The 18007-nt window shown below is 45.9% G+C and overlaps 1 protein-coding gene across 1 annotated transcript in view; it reads right to left on the bottom strand.

The window, feature by feature from the left end:
• The window catches only part of GDA (guanine deaminase), a 91641-nt gene extending 87931 nt beyond the window's left edge, over positions 1-3710 (bottom strand). The window contains exon 1 of the mRNA XM_075317962.1: positions 3529-3710. Coding sequence (XP_075174077.1) covers positions 3529-3636 — 108 coding nt within the window. The 5' untranslated portion in view covers positions 3637-3710. The remainder of the gene's footprint in view (positions 1-3528) is intronic.
• Positions 3711-18007: the final 14297 nt, after the last annotated feature.

The raw sequence follows: 18007 nt of genomic DNA, 5'->3' as shown, positions 1-18007 counted from the left end.
ACTCTGAGCTGGCCATCTCATTGTTTCAATGCTTTCTGTTTTAAGGAACTGCTTTACCGTTTTGCTGTGTGACAGGGAGCATTGTCCTGCATGAAAATTGCTGGCTGATTGAGTGATTAACGCAAGTAAGGAACCACATGTTGTTGAAGAAGGTTCTGATACACACTTGCATTCACTCTGCCATCTAGCTGTATAAGAGGTCCAACTCCTTCTACAGAAAGCATTTCCCCTAACCATGACACTTCCTCCACCACCTTTCACTGACTTCTTAACACACTTTGGGTTCAGTTTTCTCTAGTTTGTTGACAAGCATAATGTTTCCCATCCCAAATTAATTAAAATTGCTTTCATCATTAAAATGAACTATGGACCACTTATCCTCTGTCCTCACAACATGCTCGTCACCAAAAGTTTTGATTCTTTTTGCTGAAAGGTTTGGTCACTGCAGAATGGGCATGCAGTCCAAATCCTCTTAAACGTTGTGACACTGTATGACGAGACATATCCTTACCCTGTGCTGAACTGGAAAGCAATTCCTCTCTCACATTTGTCTTTCAAGAGCGACCAGTCTTCGTGGTGGACTTGAAAGAGTTTGTGATGTTGTAAAGATATGCAATATTCTCGAAATCATAGACTTGGAAGGACCAACTTCTCTTTCTATAGCTGATAGGGTCACCCCTTTGGCCTTCATCTGGACAACCTGCTGCCGGAGGGTTTCAGTCACTTTGGAACAGCACACCATTTTTAAAAGTCAGTGCAAACTGGAAAGTTAGGCTGCCAGTTAAATAGGGTTTGTCAGATAGTTAAATAAATTAGCACCAGGTGCCAGATTCACACCAATAGCTTGCCGGTATCTGAAAGTGTTCTCTAATTTTGATCAGTGTTCATTTTCATTTATCTCATTTATATTTTTATTATGTGCTTTACAATAAATTCAGTTTATGAAATAAGCTTAAAATACTGTTAGTTTACTAATAGTTGGATATAATCACATAGGACTGCACAACGACCTTAACATTTAGGAAATTATATGTTGTTCTCTAATTTTGATCTCCAGTGTATATTATATCATGAACAAGACCAATAAACACTCAAATATAAGCACAAAAAATAAACGATTTAATCAGCTCACTGATCTGTTGGTTTCTGGATTAACTTCACAGAGTGCCTGGAGGTACACGCACAGAAAAGGTGGGAGCTCACTCGCACTTTAGACGTATATGAAGAAAAGAGATATCCAACGAAGAACCATAAATCCAGGATACATTAAAATATAACTTTTATTTCATTATTTCATTTCATTTCATTCAAAATTCAGAACATTGTAAAACTGGCAGTGATATGAAGTAGTCATAGGCTAGACAACATATTTCAATTTATTAAGCCTTCATCATAATCTGTTAGTTTGCCGAGTTGGCTGCCATATATATAAAAACCGTACTATGATGGCATCATAGGGAGTTCACTCAATTAAAACAGGGAGTAGGTCCCTTAAATTTACAAAGAGTCCCCTTGCCAACCAAAGAGAAGATTCCATGTAAAAAGACTGCATATAAATTGGTAAAATATCTTTGTATCATGTTAGCCAGTAGATAGAAGAAAAATTAGTATAAATATAAATAGTTTAAGGCTATGTGCCCACACTGCGGAAAATGCGCGGATTTTGCCGCGGATTTCTCGCGGAAAAGCCGCGGATTTTCCAGAAATCTGCAGCACAGCTACTCCCCAGCCATTTCTATGGCATTTGGGAAATGCTGTGCCCACGCTGCGGATTTTTTCACAGCGGAAACCGTGCGGATTTTCGTGCGGAAAAATCTGCAGCATGTCAATTATTGTTGCGGATTTTCGTGTGGATTTTGCCTATTCAATTGAATTAAAAAAAAAAAAAAAATATCGCAAAATCCGCAACAAAATTCGCGTCAAATCCGCGTCAAATCCGCACTAAATCCGCACCTATGAAAAGGTGCGGATTCCGGGGGAAAGCTGCGGATTTTCATGCAGAAAAATCCGCAGATACAGAGTCCCGTGGGCACATAGCCTTATATTTCAATAATGGGATCATTAGCATAATCTAATATATAAAGCTGAATGTATGTATGTATGTATGTGTGTGTGTGTGTGTGTGTGTGTGTGTGTGTGTGTGTGTGTGTGTGTGTGTGTGTGTGTATGTCCGGGATTGGCTTCTGTACCATCGCAGCTACAGCTACAAAATTTTGCACACTCACACATCTGGACCCCGAGAGCGTCATAGGCTATGTTGTGAGGTGAAATTTTAACCCCGCGCGTTCCAATTTACCAATCAATTTTGCCCCTATCTACATAATGGGGAAAAAGTGAAACGAAAAGTGTATCCGCACCGTCACATTTACAATCACGAAATTTTGCACAGACACCTCATGTGACCCAGGGAATGTCGTAGACTATGATTTGACAGGAAAATTTAACCCCACGCTTTACAGTTACTCTCCAAAAAACATGCCTCCATTAAAGTAAATGGAGCCTGGAACTACAGGTTATTAGTAAGAGCTGTGATTGGTTGCTATAGGAACAAAAGACATTCATAGTATAAGAAGCTTATATGTGAGGTAATAAGATGTCGGTGGGGTGATGGATAGAGAGAGACAGACAGAGACAGACAGTGCACAGAAAAGTCGCGCTGTTGCCAAACGTACATTTTTTTAGGTTTCATGGTTAGAAACTTTTTTCTCCTGCCAAAGCTCCCCTGATGAATATGGGATATAGGAAACGCGTCAGGAGGAGGAGAATCTGGAACAGGCAGTGAGCTCAGCTTTTGGTGTCCCGGATCCAGATCTAAAGGAACTGTGGAGACGCTTAATGAGCAACTGTCAAAAGAGGATATGAGCACACCAGAGTGGGTGAGATCATTCCTCTATATCTAATAATGAGTGTGCCTAAACAGAGATGTTAATCTAGAATTTAAGTGAAATATCTCTGAGCACTATCTGCTTTATATCTGAATCTGTCCCAAACTAAATGTATACTACTGATTCAAGTTGATTTATTATGGTACATCATTGCCATCCATGAATTACTGAGGCGCCAGCAGATAGGATGCACTGGTCCCTTTGAATTCACAAGGGACAGACGACTAGAGAGCTGTACCTGGCGTTTTATTTTGGAAAAATTTTAATAGAGGCAAGATGATTCTTGCTTCTTTTTAAGGAATAACAATAAAAGTTATATTTTAGGTATTTTTGCTGTATATTTGATCTATAATTCTAAATACCATATCAGTGGCTGATTTATATAAATATTAGTACCAATAGTATAAATACTAGTAATATTATGTACCCACCGGGGAGGGAAATAATTTTTCAGTGAACTAATTATTTTGTTGTATAACATTGAAAATAATGATCATTTTGGAACTAAAAAAAGAAAAGTAAGGTATAATATCACTATATATTGAAATTTTAATTACTGTTATATTTTTGCTCTATATAGGACATGGTAGACACACATATGACCATGTACATATTTATTATTATTAATAAAGACTATACTTACTTTGCCAGCATGGTCTGTACCTAGGATGTGGTTTTCTATGATCTCACAATCACAGCTAGTAGTTGAATGAATAAAAGTGCCCTTGAAGACATGTTGCACTGCATCCATAGCAGCTCAGTAGAAGCAGCAGATGTCTAGAAGCAGGGTGGATCCAGGCTCTGCAGTATGGTGTGCTCTGATGCCTCCTAATAGCCTGACTGTATCAGCATTCATTCAAGGAGGAGACTGAGCTCACAGTCTGCACCAATCACTTCTCCAGCTTCCAATGTTATATCGTCGTTTACTTAGAACTGTCTAATAATCACCTGGAAACATTATTCTTCTCAGTGGTTACTCAGCAAATAGTTTCACAATAAGATCCCGCTGCATGAATATAATTCTGCCATCCTTCTCCAAGCAAGGTGCGCAACGTCTTACCTGTCACGCCATTTCAGGCATGCACTGTTGTCATGTATACTTATCTGCACAGCCAACATAAAGGAAAAGGTTGTGTAAAATAGTTGTAATGAAACACAATAAAAATCAACTGCCTCTGAAGTTCAAAGAGCAGAACGTCCATATATTTGCTGAGTTATTAGATTACTGTAAATTACTTCACTTTTATACTGCATACAGAAGCAAAACTATAGAAATATTATATAACTGGCATTTTACATGGAGGCCCATGCTACAGGTTTTGCATTGGCAGCAAAAGAGATTTAAAATTTAATTTAAAGAAGCACTACAGTAAAATAAATAAAAGTGCTTGGGTGTATATACATATACTGTATATATCGATATATAGATAGACAGATAGATAGAAAAATAGATTTTATATACGATATATATATATATATATATATATATATATATATATATATGTATATACAGGGGCGTAACTAGAGTTTGATGGGCCCCGGTGCAAAGTTCAGACCTGGGCCCCCCCTCCACGTACATCGACATTTAGGGTACAGGATAATGACACTGACACTCGGGGTACAAGATAATGATGCTGACACTTGGCTCTTACCCTCAGCACCCAGATTTCCCATGATCTGAAATCCCTCTATCAGCACCCAGCTTTCCTATTTTCTGATATCCATCTTGTCCTCGGCACACTACTTCCCCATGCTCTGCTATACATCTTTCCCTCAGCACCCAGCTTTCCCATATCAGAGCATGGGAAAGCTGGGTGCTGAGACATGATGTATAGCAGAGCATGGGAAAGCTGGGTGCTGAGAGAAGATGTATAGCAGAGCATGGGAAAGCTGGGTGCTGAGGGAAAAGAGCCTTTTTCCCTCAGCACAAAACATTCCGATCCCCTGCTTGTATCTTTGTCCCCCCTTGTATATAGTTCTCCAAATACAATAATGGCACCCACATAGCCTTCCAAATAGTATAAAGGGTCCCACATAACCCTTCATATATTAGAATACACTTCCATAGTCCTCCATGTATTATAATGCATTTCCCATAGTTCTCCATGCATTATAATTCACCCCATAGTACTCAATATATAATACTGCACCACATAGTCCTCCATATATTATAATGCACCCCCATAATCCTCCATGTATAAAGTAGCCGTTCAATTATTATCTTGAATTTCTCATAGTTCTCTATGTATTATATTTCACCCTATAGTTCTCCATGTATTATACTGCACCACATAGGCCTCCATATATTATAATGCAGCCCTATAGTCCTCCTTGTATAAAGTAGCCCTCCAATTATTATAATGAATTTCTCATAGTTCTCCATATATTATAATTCACCCCATAGTTCTCCATATATTACACTGCACCACATAGTCCCCAATGTTTTATAATGCACCCCCATAGTCCATGTATAAGATAGCCTCCATAGTCCTCCATATATTATAATGTAGCCCCCATAGTCCTATATGTATTATAACGCAACCCCATAAAACTTCATATTGCATTATGCAGCCCCATACTCCTCCATGCATAAGGCACCCCTATATTCCATGTATAAGGTGTCCTTCATTTTGTATTATGCAGCCCTCCCAGACCTCCATATATAATAATGCAGCCAGCCTCTCCAGGCCTTCATGTATTATAATGCAGCCAGCCTCCTCAGGCCTCCATGTAAAATGTAGCAACCAGCTTCTCCAGGCCTCCATGTATAACAATGCACCCAGCCTCCTCAGGCCTCCATGTATAATATAGCACCCAGTCTCTCCAGACCACCTCCATGTATAACAATGCACCCAGCCTCCTCAGGCCTCCATGTATAATATAGCAGCCAGCCTCTCCAGGCCTCCATGTATAACAATGCACCCAGCCTCCTCAGGCCCCCATGTATAATGCAGTATCCCCAGGCCTCCATGTATAATGCAGTATCTCCAGGCCTCCATGTATAATAATGCAGCTTCCCCAGACCTCCATGTATAAAGCAGCCTCTCCAGGCCTCCATATATAATGCAGCCTCCTCAGACCTCCATGTATAAAGCAGCCTCTCCAGGCCTCCATGTATAATAATGCAGCCACACAGACCTCCATATATAATGCAGCCTCCTCAGCAGACCTCCATGTATAAAGCAGCCTCTACAGGCCGCCATGTATAAAGCAGCCTCTCCAGGCCTCCATATATAATGCAGCCTCCTCAGACCTCCATGTATAAAGCAGCCTCTCCAGGCCTCCATGTATAATAATGCAGCTACCCCAGACCTCCACATATAATGCAGCCTCCTCAGACCTCCATGTATAAAGCAGCCTCTCCAGGCTTCCATGTACAATAATGCAGCTTCCCCAGAACTGCCTTCCCAAGCCTCTGGCCACCGTTTACTCACTTATATTAAAAAAAAAACCAAGTACTCACCTTCTCTCTTCCTTCCACCGCTGCTGTCCTCCCCGCTGCTCGTTTTCCCGGTGCTGCGGTCGGCATCCTCCTGTCCTGCACTCTGTGCACTCAGCACAGCAGTCGCTCAGGAATGACGTCATCGCACAGGGGGAGAATGGTGATGCATAGCGCGGCACCGGCCGCGCTATGCTTCATCATTACTGTGCGCGGTGACGGGGGAGACGCCGCAGCCGCTGACACCAGGTAGGGGGCCCCGGTGCCGCCGCTGACATCAGGCAGCGGGGCCCGGTGTCGGCGGCGGCAGTGGGTCAAATAGCAGCCGCGAGGTCTGTGACAGATCAGCACAGCTCCTCTCACACTGACAGGAGCTGACTGCTGATCTGCCTGGCGGCCGCCGGGCCCCTATCCTCCCGGGCCCGGTCGCGATCGCGACCGCTGTGACCGCGGTAGTTACGCCACTGTATATATATATATATATATACAAACATATACACAGTGAGGAAAATAAGTATTTGATACACTGTTGATTTTTCAAGTATTTCCACCTACAAAGAATGGGAAGGTCTGCAATTTTTATTGTAGGTACACTTCACTGTAACAGATTCAATAAAAAAAAATCCAGAAAATCACATTTTATGATGTTTAAATAATTAATTTGCATTTTATTGCATGAAATAAGTATTTTATAGAATAGAAAAATAGAACTTAATATTTGGTACAGAAATGTTTGTTTGCAATTACAAAGGTCAGATATTTCCTGTAGTTCTTGACCAAGTTGAAGCAGGGATTTTGGCCAACTCGTCCATATAGAGCCTCTCCAAATCTTTCAGATTTCAGGGTTGTCACTGGGCAACTCCCTCCAAAGATTTTTCTATTGGGTTCAGGTCTGAAGACTGGCTAGGCCACTTCAAGACCTTGAAATGCTTCTTACAAAGCCACTCTTTATGTGCCCTGGCTGCGTGTTTCGGGTTATTGTCATGCTGGAAAAAGCAGCCACGATCCATTTTCAATGCTGTTACTGAGAGAACGATCTTGTTGGCCAAAATCTAGCGATAAATGACCCCATCCATTCTCCCTTCAATATGATGCAGTCATCCTATCCCCTTCGTAGAAAAACACCCAGAAAGTATGAGGTTTCCATCCCCATGCTTCATGGTTGGGACAGTGTTCTTTAGGTTGTACTCATCCGTCTTCTTTCTCCAAATACAGAGAGTGGAGTTGATACCAAAATGTTCTATTTTGGTCTCATCTGACCACCACATGGCTCGTCTGGATTATTCAGATGGTCATTGGTGAACTTCAAATGGGCCTGGTATTTGCTTGCGGGAGCAGGGAAACCTTGCGTGCCCTGCAGGATTTTAGAGCATGACGGTGTAGTGTATTACTAACTGTAATCTTTGAGACTGTGGTCCCAGCTCTATTCAGGTCATTCACCAGGTCCTCCCATTTAGTTCTGGGCTGATTCCTGACGTCTCTTAGAATCATTGTTACCTAACAAGGTGAGATTGTGCATGTAGCCCCAGACTAGCTAAAATTGGCAGTCATCTTGTGTTTCTTCCATTTTCTACAGTTGTTGCCTTCTCACCAAGCTGCTTGCCTATTGTTCTGTAGCCCATCCCAGCTTGTGCAGGTTTACAATTTTATCCCTGGTGTCATTAGACAGCTCTTTGGTCTTGGCTATGGTGGAGAGGTTTGAGTGTGATTAATTGAGTGTGTGGACAGGTGTCTTTTATACAGGTAACTAGTTCAAACAGATGCAATTAATACATATAATAAGTGCAGAGTAGGAGGGTTTCTTAAAGAAAAAAATACCAGGTTTGTGAGAGCCAGAAGTCTTGCTGGTTGGTAGGTGATCAAATACTTATTTCATGCAATACAATGCAAATAATTTAAAATTCATGCAATGTGATTTTCTGGATTTTTAGGGGGATTCTGTTTGTCAGAGTTGAAGTGTACCTACGATAAAAATGACAGATCCATCCATTCTTTGTAGTTGGGAAATTTTTTAAAATCGGCAGCGTATCAAATACTTATTTTCTCTGATGTGTATATTTATATGTACACACACATATATATTTATATATATATACCGTTTCCCCGAAAATAAGACCTATCCCAAAAATAAGCACACTTTGATTTTGTGTGTTTTTCATTGTGTTTAAAATATAAACCCTACTCCAAAAATTAGCCCTAGTTGGGGTTCCATAAGAAAGTGTCCAAGCAGCTACAACAGTTAAAGAATATAGCAGGACTCTTCATCAAAAAAATCAGACATCTCTAAAAGGAAGTAGATACCTCCAAAAGAAAACAGACACCCCCCAAAAAAAAACCAATCACACTCACTATAACCCAAATGAGTACAGTTGATAAGTGACGATGGTGGATGGGCTCTCAAACAGAGATCTGTGTCGCTGTCAGGTCCCTCGCCATTCCAGCTGCATTGCACTGTAGCTCTCACAAACAGATTGGGTACCAGTCAAGAGGGGCAGCCAACCACTGTAGATTGGAGGAGGATCTGACAGTGACACAGATTTGTATGTGAGAGGCCATTCACTTGACAAGTCTAATTGTTTGGGGTCTGATAAAAGTGATTCTTTTAGAGAATGTCTGGTTTCATTTGAGGGTAACTTAGCAGTACATAGAGAATAATAAATTTAAGAAGGTAAGCTTGGTATGTACCCACCACTATAGGACTGGTTGTGCACCATGAAAATAGAAGATGAGATAATAAAATGTGCATCTAAACTAGTAATACTATTGACACAAAATGTTGATGTTTCAGAATGTGATGACATGATTATATTTGAATAATTCATTTATTTTTCAAGAATAAATGTGGATTGTTGTTCATAGGAAAATATAAGACATCCCCTGAAAATAAGCCCTAGCACATCTTTCAGAGCAAAAAAGAATATAAAACCCTGACTTAATTTCAGGGAAACACTGTGTGTATATATACTGTTAAAAGTCCGGGAAGCAAGAACAAGAACATGAAGTGCCATGGCAAGACAGATAATGTGCCATGTACCATAGACAGAAAATGGAGGTGGCTGACATGAAGAAATCCTACCAATGGCTGGAGAAAGCTGGACTCCAGGACAGCACAGAGGTACTAATCATAGCAACACAAGAGCAGGCTCTACGTACCAGATCCATAGAAGCAGGGATCTACCACACAAGACAAGACCCAAGGTGTAGACTATGTAAAGAAACCACGGAAACAATCCAACATATAGTGGCAGGATGCAAAATGCAAGCAGGAACAGCGTACACCGAATGCCACAACCAAGTAGCGGGAATTGTATACAGGAATATCTGTACAGCGTATTGGCTAAGTTCCCCTACGTCCAGGTGGGAGACGCCAGAAAAAGTGGTGGAGAATGAAAGGGCTAAAATCCTGTGGGACTTCAAGATCCAGACGGATAAGCAAGTGGTAGCTAACCAACCAGATATCGTGACAGTAGGCAATGATAATAGACGCTCCTCAAAAAGCCTTTGCGAACCACGTGTCGGAGTGTGAGGATCACGGCAGGACACTGTCTTCAGGTGATGTAGTCTTAAAGAAGTTGTCCAGTTACCAAAACTGATTTTTTTTCTGATAAATCTTGCTATTATGTGCCTCTCCACACATTTATCACGTTATTTTACCAATATTACCTTTTATCATGCTCTAGCATAACATCTTCATTTCTGGCTCCAGCTCTGATGGAGTTAATCACTCTCTTGACTTCCTGGGTTCAGTTACTACAACTTCCATAATCCTTTGCAGTAACTAGCAATCTATCTCACACCCACTCTGAGCTCCACCCAAACTGTTCCCTCCCCTCAGATCTCCACCACAACAGTTCCCTCCCCTCCTTCCTGTGTGCACTGCCTAATCATGGTAATCATGGTGTATACAGTTGGTACTATGCAGCAGAAGTCACAGAGTGGAGCAAGTTAGTGACATGTATCATCCGGTCACCTGCACAACAAGTCCCAGAGTGGAGACAGTGACATGTAGCATCCGGTCACCTGCACAACAAGTCCCATAGTGGAGACAGTGACATGTAGCATCCGGTCACCTGCACAACAAGTCCCAGAGTGGAGACAGTGACATGTAGCATCCGGTCACCTGCACAACAAGTCCCAGAGTGGAGCAAGTTAGTGACATGTATCATCCGGTCACCTGCACAACAAGTCCCAGAGTGGAGACAGTTAGTGACATATAGCACACTATGTGTCAGAGCAGAGCATGTCACTGTCTCCACTCTGGGACTTGTTGTGCAGGTGACCGGATGCTACATGTCACTTACTGTCTTCACTCTGGGACTTGTTGTGCAGGTGACAGAGTGGAGAAGATTGGTCCCATGCAGCATCCGGTCACCTGTGCTGCAGGTAGGATTATATGATCACACTGCCGACACTGCCCGCTCTCCTGACAGCTGAACACAGCAGGCGGGTGGACAGTGTGATCACATACTTGCGTGACAGGGGGATTTCAGTGGAGGAAACCCCCCTGTACTCCACACTGGAGCCCGTACCTCCCACAGCTGACCGATGGTAAGCGGCGCGCTCTGCCTTCACCGCTCCACACTGGTGTCCTCCGGATCCTCCCCTCGATGCTGGGCTGTGACATGCGGTAGTCACCGCCCACAGCCCAGTCAATCAGTGTGAGTGGCGCCGGCATCCTCTGACGTAAGCGTCAAGTTTGAGAGCCCGGAAATGCCGGGACGTCAGAGGATACTGGCGGCCACAGCTCCAGGGGGTCATGTGACAGGCACTGAGCGTGCAGGATAGCGCCGCTCAGTGCCAGAACTGGAAATACAAGCCAATGGAGAAGATGCATATAATGGTAAGTGACACTCATTGGGAAAAAAAAAAAAACTGGGTGAACCACGCCTTTAATTAGTGTTATTTTTCACTTCTACTTGCCCGCTTGTAACTCTAATCATAATGTGCTCCCTTCTGTGCTCTGATTGAGCGGTGTATGCTCTCTTATGCATTGTGCTGCAGACTGCAAAAGTTTATCTGTTTGTGATTTCAATGACATGTGCATCCTGTCTGCGCTCTGACTGAGCTTTTCATGCTTTCCAGATATTGTGCTCAGCACATATGAGTTTATTATACCTGTTCACTGCCTGAGGATTCCCACATCTTTATACTGATTCTTGTCCACTAGACGGCAATTTATTTAGCTTGGGATCCACATGAGTGAAAGTTAATTATTCATAGTGTGCATGATTTTAAGCACTTTCAGGACTGCAGAGATGCACTTGTGGCACCCTGGACTAGCCAGGTCATCACAGGTACTGCAACACACACCCCCACCCCGAGACAGGCACATCAGCCAGACACAAAATCCTTTTTGTCTCCCTCCAGGGGCTGATGTCCACACCAGGTGGGGTGGAGCCAGGCGGTTGGCCCCACCCACTGAGGAGTTCACAGTCCTGGAGGCAGGAAAAGGAAGGGAGATCAGTTAGGGAGGTGGAAGTGAAAGGAGTGAAGTAGTAGTGGAGGAGTAAACTGACCATGTCCGGGTGTGTGGCCCGGGCACCAAGAGCAAGGTTAGCAGACGGTGGTGGCCGTCTGCAGGAGAGGCAGATCAGCGCGGAACCGTAGGACCGGGGTCGGGCGGTGGCCCGCCGGTACCGAACCGGGGAGCGAAGTGAAGCCAGCACACACTGGCAGGGCCTGCGGACCCCGACCAGGCTTGGAGTCACCGTTAAGAGGTCAAATCCGTCAGTGACCGGAATCCCAGGGGTTTCCTAACATCCAAGACCCGATAGAAGGCAACCGTCCGACTAGTAGAAGGAAATACAGCTACCACCACAGCTAGAGTTCCAAGGGCCAGAGCCTGCGGGCAAAAGGGCTCCTCCGGCACATATACACGCTGGGGAGCGGGTTACCGTTGAGAAGCCATCGGGACCGAACATACACAAAGGTGCAGGGAAAGGCAGCCACCACCAACCGTCCGGGAGAAACCACAGCAGCCGGCTGCGGGACCCGTCCATCCAGCCGTTTGGTTTACCAGAGACTTTGCGTACATTTGTGGCTGAGTGAGTACAACCGTGCCATCCGGCACCGCGCTGCGCAGAACAGGCGACCCTACACCTTGCCAGCCCTGCCTCCCCCGTCACCTCACCGGGCCCCGGGACCACCAACCCCTACCCACGGAGGGGGGAAAACAACATGCCAGCTGCTCCCTACCATCGCTCCCGGGATCCCCGTCACCAGCAGCGGTGGTGCCCAACCTCACCACAACCCGTGGGTGGCGTCACGGACTACAATCCCCCAAACCAATCACCCCTTTCACTCACGGGCGAGGAGCGCCGCTCGAGTCCCCGGATCCGGCCCACCGCTCCAACCACCGAGCAGCCATCGCAGCAGCGCCGGACCCGAGCGTTAGCGAGCGCAGCGCAGTGGCTTTCTCCCCGCCCGCGACACACTGGGCTCTACTTCAATGAGATTATCAATGTTGGCATAGTATTTTATATACTTAACCTGAAATTTAGTGCTTTTTGTCCCAGTTATAATTCTGACACTTTTTGGGACTGCATAGAATTTCCTGTCTGTGTTCCTCTATTTATTCGGTGCCTTTTGCCTAGTTTTTAAACCTTTTAAAGAATACTAATAAAGATTGTTTTTTATTGTGATTTTTGTCACTCTTCTGATTTGGTCATCTACAGATGTCCATTGTTATGTTTAAGAATATCTGTACAGCGTATGGGCTAAAGGTACCATCACACTAAGCGACGCTCCAGCGATCCCACCAGCAACCTGACCTTGCAGGGATCGCTGCAGCATCGCTACATGGGTTGCTGGTGAGCTGTCACACAGGCAGATCTCACCAGCAACCAGTGACCAGCCCCCAGCCAGCAGGGACACGTGGAAGCGATGCTGCGCTTGGTAACTAAGGTAAATATCGGGTAACCAACCCGATATTTACCTTGGTTACCAGCGCACACCGCTTAGCGCTGGCTCCCTGCACTCCTAGCCAAAGTACACATCGGGTTAATTACCCGATGTGTAGTCTGGCTATGTGTGCAGGGAGCAGGGAGCCGGCACTGACAGTGTGAGAGCGGCGGACGCTGGTAACGAAGGTAAATATCGGGTAACCAAGGAAAGGGCTTCTTGGTTACCCGATATTTACATTGGTTACCAGCGTCCGCAGAAGCCGGCTCCTTGCTCACTGCACATTCAGTTGTTGCTCTCTCGCTGTCACACACAGCGATGTGTCCTTCACAGCAGGAGAGCAACAACTAAAAAATGGTCCAGGACATTCAGCAACAACCAGCGACCTCACAGCAGGGGCCAGGTCGTTGCTGGATGTCACACACAGCAACATCGCTAGCAAGATCGCTGTTGCGTCACAAAAGTCGTGCCTCAGCAGCGATGTTGCTAGCGATGTTGCTTAGTGAGACGTGGCCTTTAGTCCCCCTACGTCCAGGTGGGAGACCCCAGAAAAAGTGGTCGAGAATGAAAGGGCTAAAATCCCCTGGGACTTCAAGATCCAGATGGATAAGCAAGTGGTAGCTAACCAACCAGATATCGTGATAGTAGACAAGGATCAGAAGACAGCAATGATAATAGATGTGGCAGTGCCTAATGACAGTAACATCAGAAAAAAGGAATATGAGAAACTGGAGAAATACAAGAGCCTTAAAGATCAACTGGAGAAGATGTGGAAGGTGAAGGTAACAGTGATTCTAGTGGTGATAGGAGCACTTGGAGTAGTGACCCCAAGTTGGAAAAATGGCTGCAACAGATTCCAGGAGCAACATCTGAACTCTATGGGGTGCTTTACATGCTGCGATATCGGTATCGATATCGCTAGCGAGCGTACCCGGCCCCGTCGGTTGTGCGTCACAGGCAAATCGCTGCCCGTGTCACACAACCTCGCTTACACCTGTCACACACACTTACCTGCCTAGCGATGTCGCTGTGACAGGCGAACCGCCTCCTTTCTAAGGGGGCAGTTCGTTCTGCGTCATAGCGACGTCACTAAACGGCCGCCCAATAGCAGAAGAGGGGCGGAGATGAGCGGGCCGAACATCCCGCCCACCTCCTTCCTTCCTCATTGCCGGCAGGACGGAGGTAAGGAGATGTTCGTCGCTCCTGCGGTGTCACACATAGCGATGTGTGATGCCGCAGGAACGAGGAACAACATCGCTACTTACCTGACAACGATTTTTTGTAATTAAACGACCTCTCCAAAACAAACGATTTTTGTCTTTTTTGCGATCGTTTTAGGTCACTTCAGCCTGTCACATGCTGCGACGTCGCTAACGACGCCGGATGTGCGTCACAAACACCGTGACCCCGACTATATATCGTTAGCGATGCCGCAGCGTGTAAAGCACCCCTAAGTCCAGAAAAGTGCAGAGCTGGGAACGACTAAGATCCTGCGCAGAACCCTCAAACGTCCAGGCCTCTGGTAGAGGACCCGACAATGAGGAAGGACAAATAACCACCCACAGGGGGGAGAAGGTAATTTATTTTTTTTAAGGGTTTTAAAGCTATAACGCCATTAAGCACCACTCCAGTGTTTTGGGGCTCTTTTCAGCTATGGAGTGGTGCTCTAAACCAAGTCCCCTGCTTCTGGACTTATACTTATCCTCCTGTGTTTTTACATTTTTAGGCATCACTCTGGTCCAGCGACACCATCTTGTGATTGTAAAGGGGGCTTTACACGCTACGATATCGTTAATGTTTTATCGTCGGGGTCACATTGTTAGTGACGCACATCCGGCGTCATTAACAATATCGCAGCATGTAATACTTACCAGCGACCTTAGGCGACCTCAAAAATGGTGAAAATCGTTCACCATGGAGAGGTCGTCCCAAACTCAAAAATCGGTAAGGGTTGTTTAGCGTTGTGGTTCATCGCTCACGCGGCAGCACACATCGCTATGTGTGATACCGCATGAGCGAGGACCGTCTCCTTACCTGCCGCCGGCCGCAATGCAGAAGGAAGAGGTGGGCGGGATGTTTACATCATGCTCAGCTCCGCCCCTCCGCTTTCATTGGCCGGCCGCTTAGTGACGTTGCGGTGACGTTGCTGTGATGCGGAACGTCCCTCCCCCTTGAAGGAGGGATTGTTCGGCAGTCACAGCGACGTTGACGACCAGGTAAGTATGTGTGACGCTGCGTAGCGATAATGTTCGCTACGGCAGCGATAACAAACAATCGCATGCGCGACGGGGGCAGGTACTTACACGCTCGCTATCGCTAGAAATTGCTAGCGATATCGCTACCGTGTAAAGCCCCCTTAAGTTGTGACTGCAAGACAGAAGTTGTATCACAAGCACTCAGTGCAAGTCTATGAGAGTCAGAACGAGGCTTTCATAGACTTGAATTGATTTGTGACCTCTGGATCGCTCCATGAAACACTGGAGCTGCCACAGGTCACAAATCGCAGGAGATCGACCGGAGTAATCCTGGATACAGATGAAAATATCGGAGGGCGAGTATAAGACAGATGACTTAGATTTAAAGCAGTGCTCCTGTGGTGAAATGAAAAAAAACAAAACAAAACAACAACATAACGCTGGAGTGGTGCTTTAAAGAATAATGTAGAAGTTGTTGTATATGCCTTCTGTGTTCCTGTTGTCAATGATGTGTGAAGTCTGAATTCCTGCTCCACTCCATCTGTTCCCTAATGTACATTACATTCGCCATTATGTCAAGGTCTCATTATTGTGCTCTTGCTCCTATCTAATGGTTGCCAGTGATAGATAAGTGACAGAGATGCTGTTCCCTGATGTATAAGGTCTCAGTGTATCATACGTGATGGAGCTTCACCCTGTCTCACCTACTATATCACAGCACTCTTACAGTATATAAAGCAAAAATAATAGGCCAGGTTTATGAAACTGTCTAACATAAAATGCAGCCAATCACAGCAAAGCTTTCATTTCTCAAGAGCAGTTTATAAAATGAAAGTTGGGCTATCATTGGTTGCTATGAGCAATAAAGAGAGTCTTAAAGGGAAACTGTCATAAATCAAACATTTATATAATAGGTCACTATAATGCCGACTAAATCGATACCCTCTTTTTTTTTTTTGTAAATCTTGCTTCTGTTCCAAGTAATCCAGCTAGGAGGCAGGTCACTCAGACAAGAGGGACCTGATAGTCAGCAAGCTTCAGATGGCGGTTGGCGGGTAAAGATACCAAGAAGATGAAGAGCTTTAAAGGAGTAGTCCCAGCTCCAAGGTCCTATCCCAATACATACTATATGTAACAATAATATTAACAAATACCTCCAATTAGAAATGTAGTATAGTTTTCCTGAAAAGCTATGTCCCTTACCTTATGTGCAGAGTGTAGCGCCCTGGACTAGCCAGGTAGCCACAGACAAAACACACACACACCCCCACCCCCCAGACAGTTACATTAGTCAGACAAAAACCCTTGTTGCCTCCCTCCAGGGTCTGATGTCCACACCAGGTGGGGCGGAGCCAGGCAGTTGGTCCCACCCACCGAGGAGTTCACAGGCCTGGAGGCGGGAAAGCAGACAGTTGAGTCTAGGAGGTGAAAGTGAGAGGCCACGTACTGCGAGTGTCTGGGTTGGAGCCCAGACACTGAGAGCAAGGTTGGCAGACAGTGGTGGCCGTCTGCAGGAGTTGGTGGAACTCCGCAGAGCCGTAAGGACCGGGGCTGGCCCACCGGTACCGGACCGGGGAATGGAGTGAAGCTAAGCACACAGGCAGGGCCATCGGACCCCAACCAGGCTTGGAGCCGCCATCAATAGTCAAATCCGAATGTGACAGGAACCCCCGGGGTTCCCTAACAACCAAGTCCCGATTGAAGGCAACCGCTCACACCGTGAGGATACACAGCCACTGCCACCGGCTAGAAATCCAAGGGACAGCGCCTGCAGGCAAAACGGGCTCCTCCGGTATCTATACACCGGGGAGCGGACTACTGTTGGGAAGCCATTGGAGTCAACACCGTACACAAAGGTGCAGGGAGAGACAGCCACCATCACCTGTCCGGGGAGAGACACTGCAGCCAACTGCGGGACCCGTCCATCCAGCCGTTTGGCTTACCAGAGACTTTGTGCATCTTTTGCTGAGTGAGTACACCCGTGCCATCCGGCACTGCGCCGCGCTGTCCCTGCAACCCTGCACCTCAGTGACCCGGCCTCCCCGTCACACCACCGGGCCCCGGGACCACCAACCCCTACCCACGGAGAGGGAAAAACAACATCCCATCTGCTCCCTACCATCGCTCCCGGGATCCCCGTCACCAGCAGTGGTGGTGCCCATCTTCACCACAACCCGTGGGTGGCATCACGGACTAAATCCCCAAACAAACCACCCCATTTTCACTCACGGGCGAGGAGCGCCACTCGAGTCCCCGTATCCGGCCCACCGCTTGAGCCACCGAGCAGCAGCAGCAGCGCCGGACCCAAGCGTTAGCGAGTACAGCGCCCCGCCGCCCGCGACAACTTGGCGTCACTAACAGGATAGAACCGATCTACTTACCAGTAGAAGTGCACCTTGTGGTCTCCGCCGGCGGCGTCCGGCCGAAAAATTTGAAGTGCCGCCATCTTTGGCGCGAAAATCTCCCGCTCGAGCGTCTTCCCCGAGCAGGGAAGGCGCGAAAAGCGAAGCCCCGCCCCCAAAGCGGAAGTGCTAGAAAGAACCAAGGGGGGGGGGTGAAAGCCTACCTAATGTAACCATGGCCATAAA

The sequence above is a fragment of the Anomaloglossus baeobatrachus genome, chromosome 1, assembly GCF_048569485.1.
Source record: "Anomaloglossus baeobatrachus isolate aAnoBae1 chromosome 1, aAnoBae1.hap1, whole genome shotgun sequence".
NCBI lineage: Eukaryota > Metazoa > Chordata > Amphibia > Anura > Aromobatidae > Anomaloglossus > Anomaloglossus baeobatrachus.
This window is presented reverse-complemented; position numbering and strand designations above follow the sequence as displayed.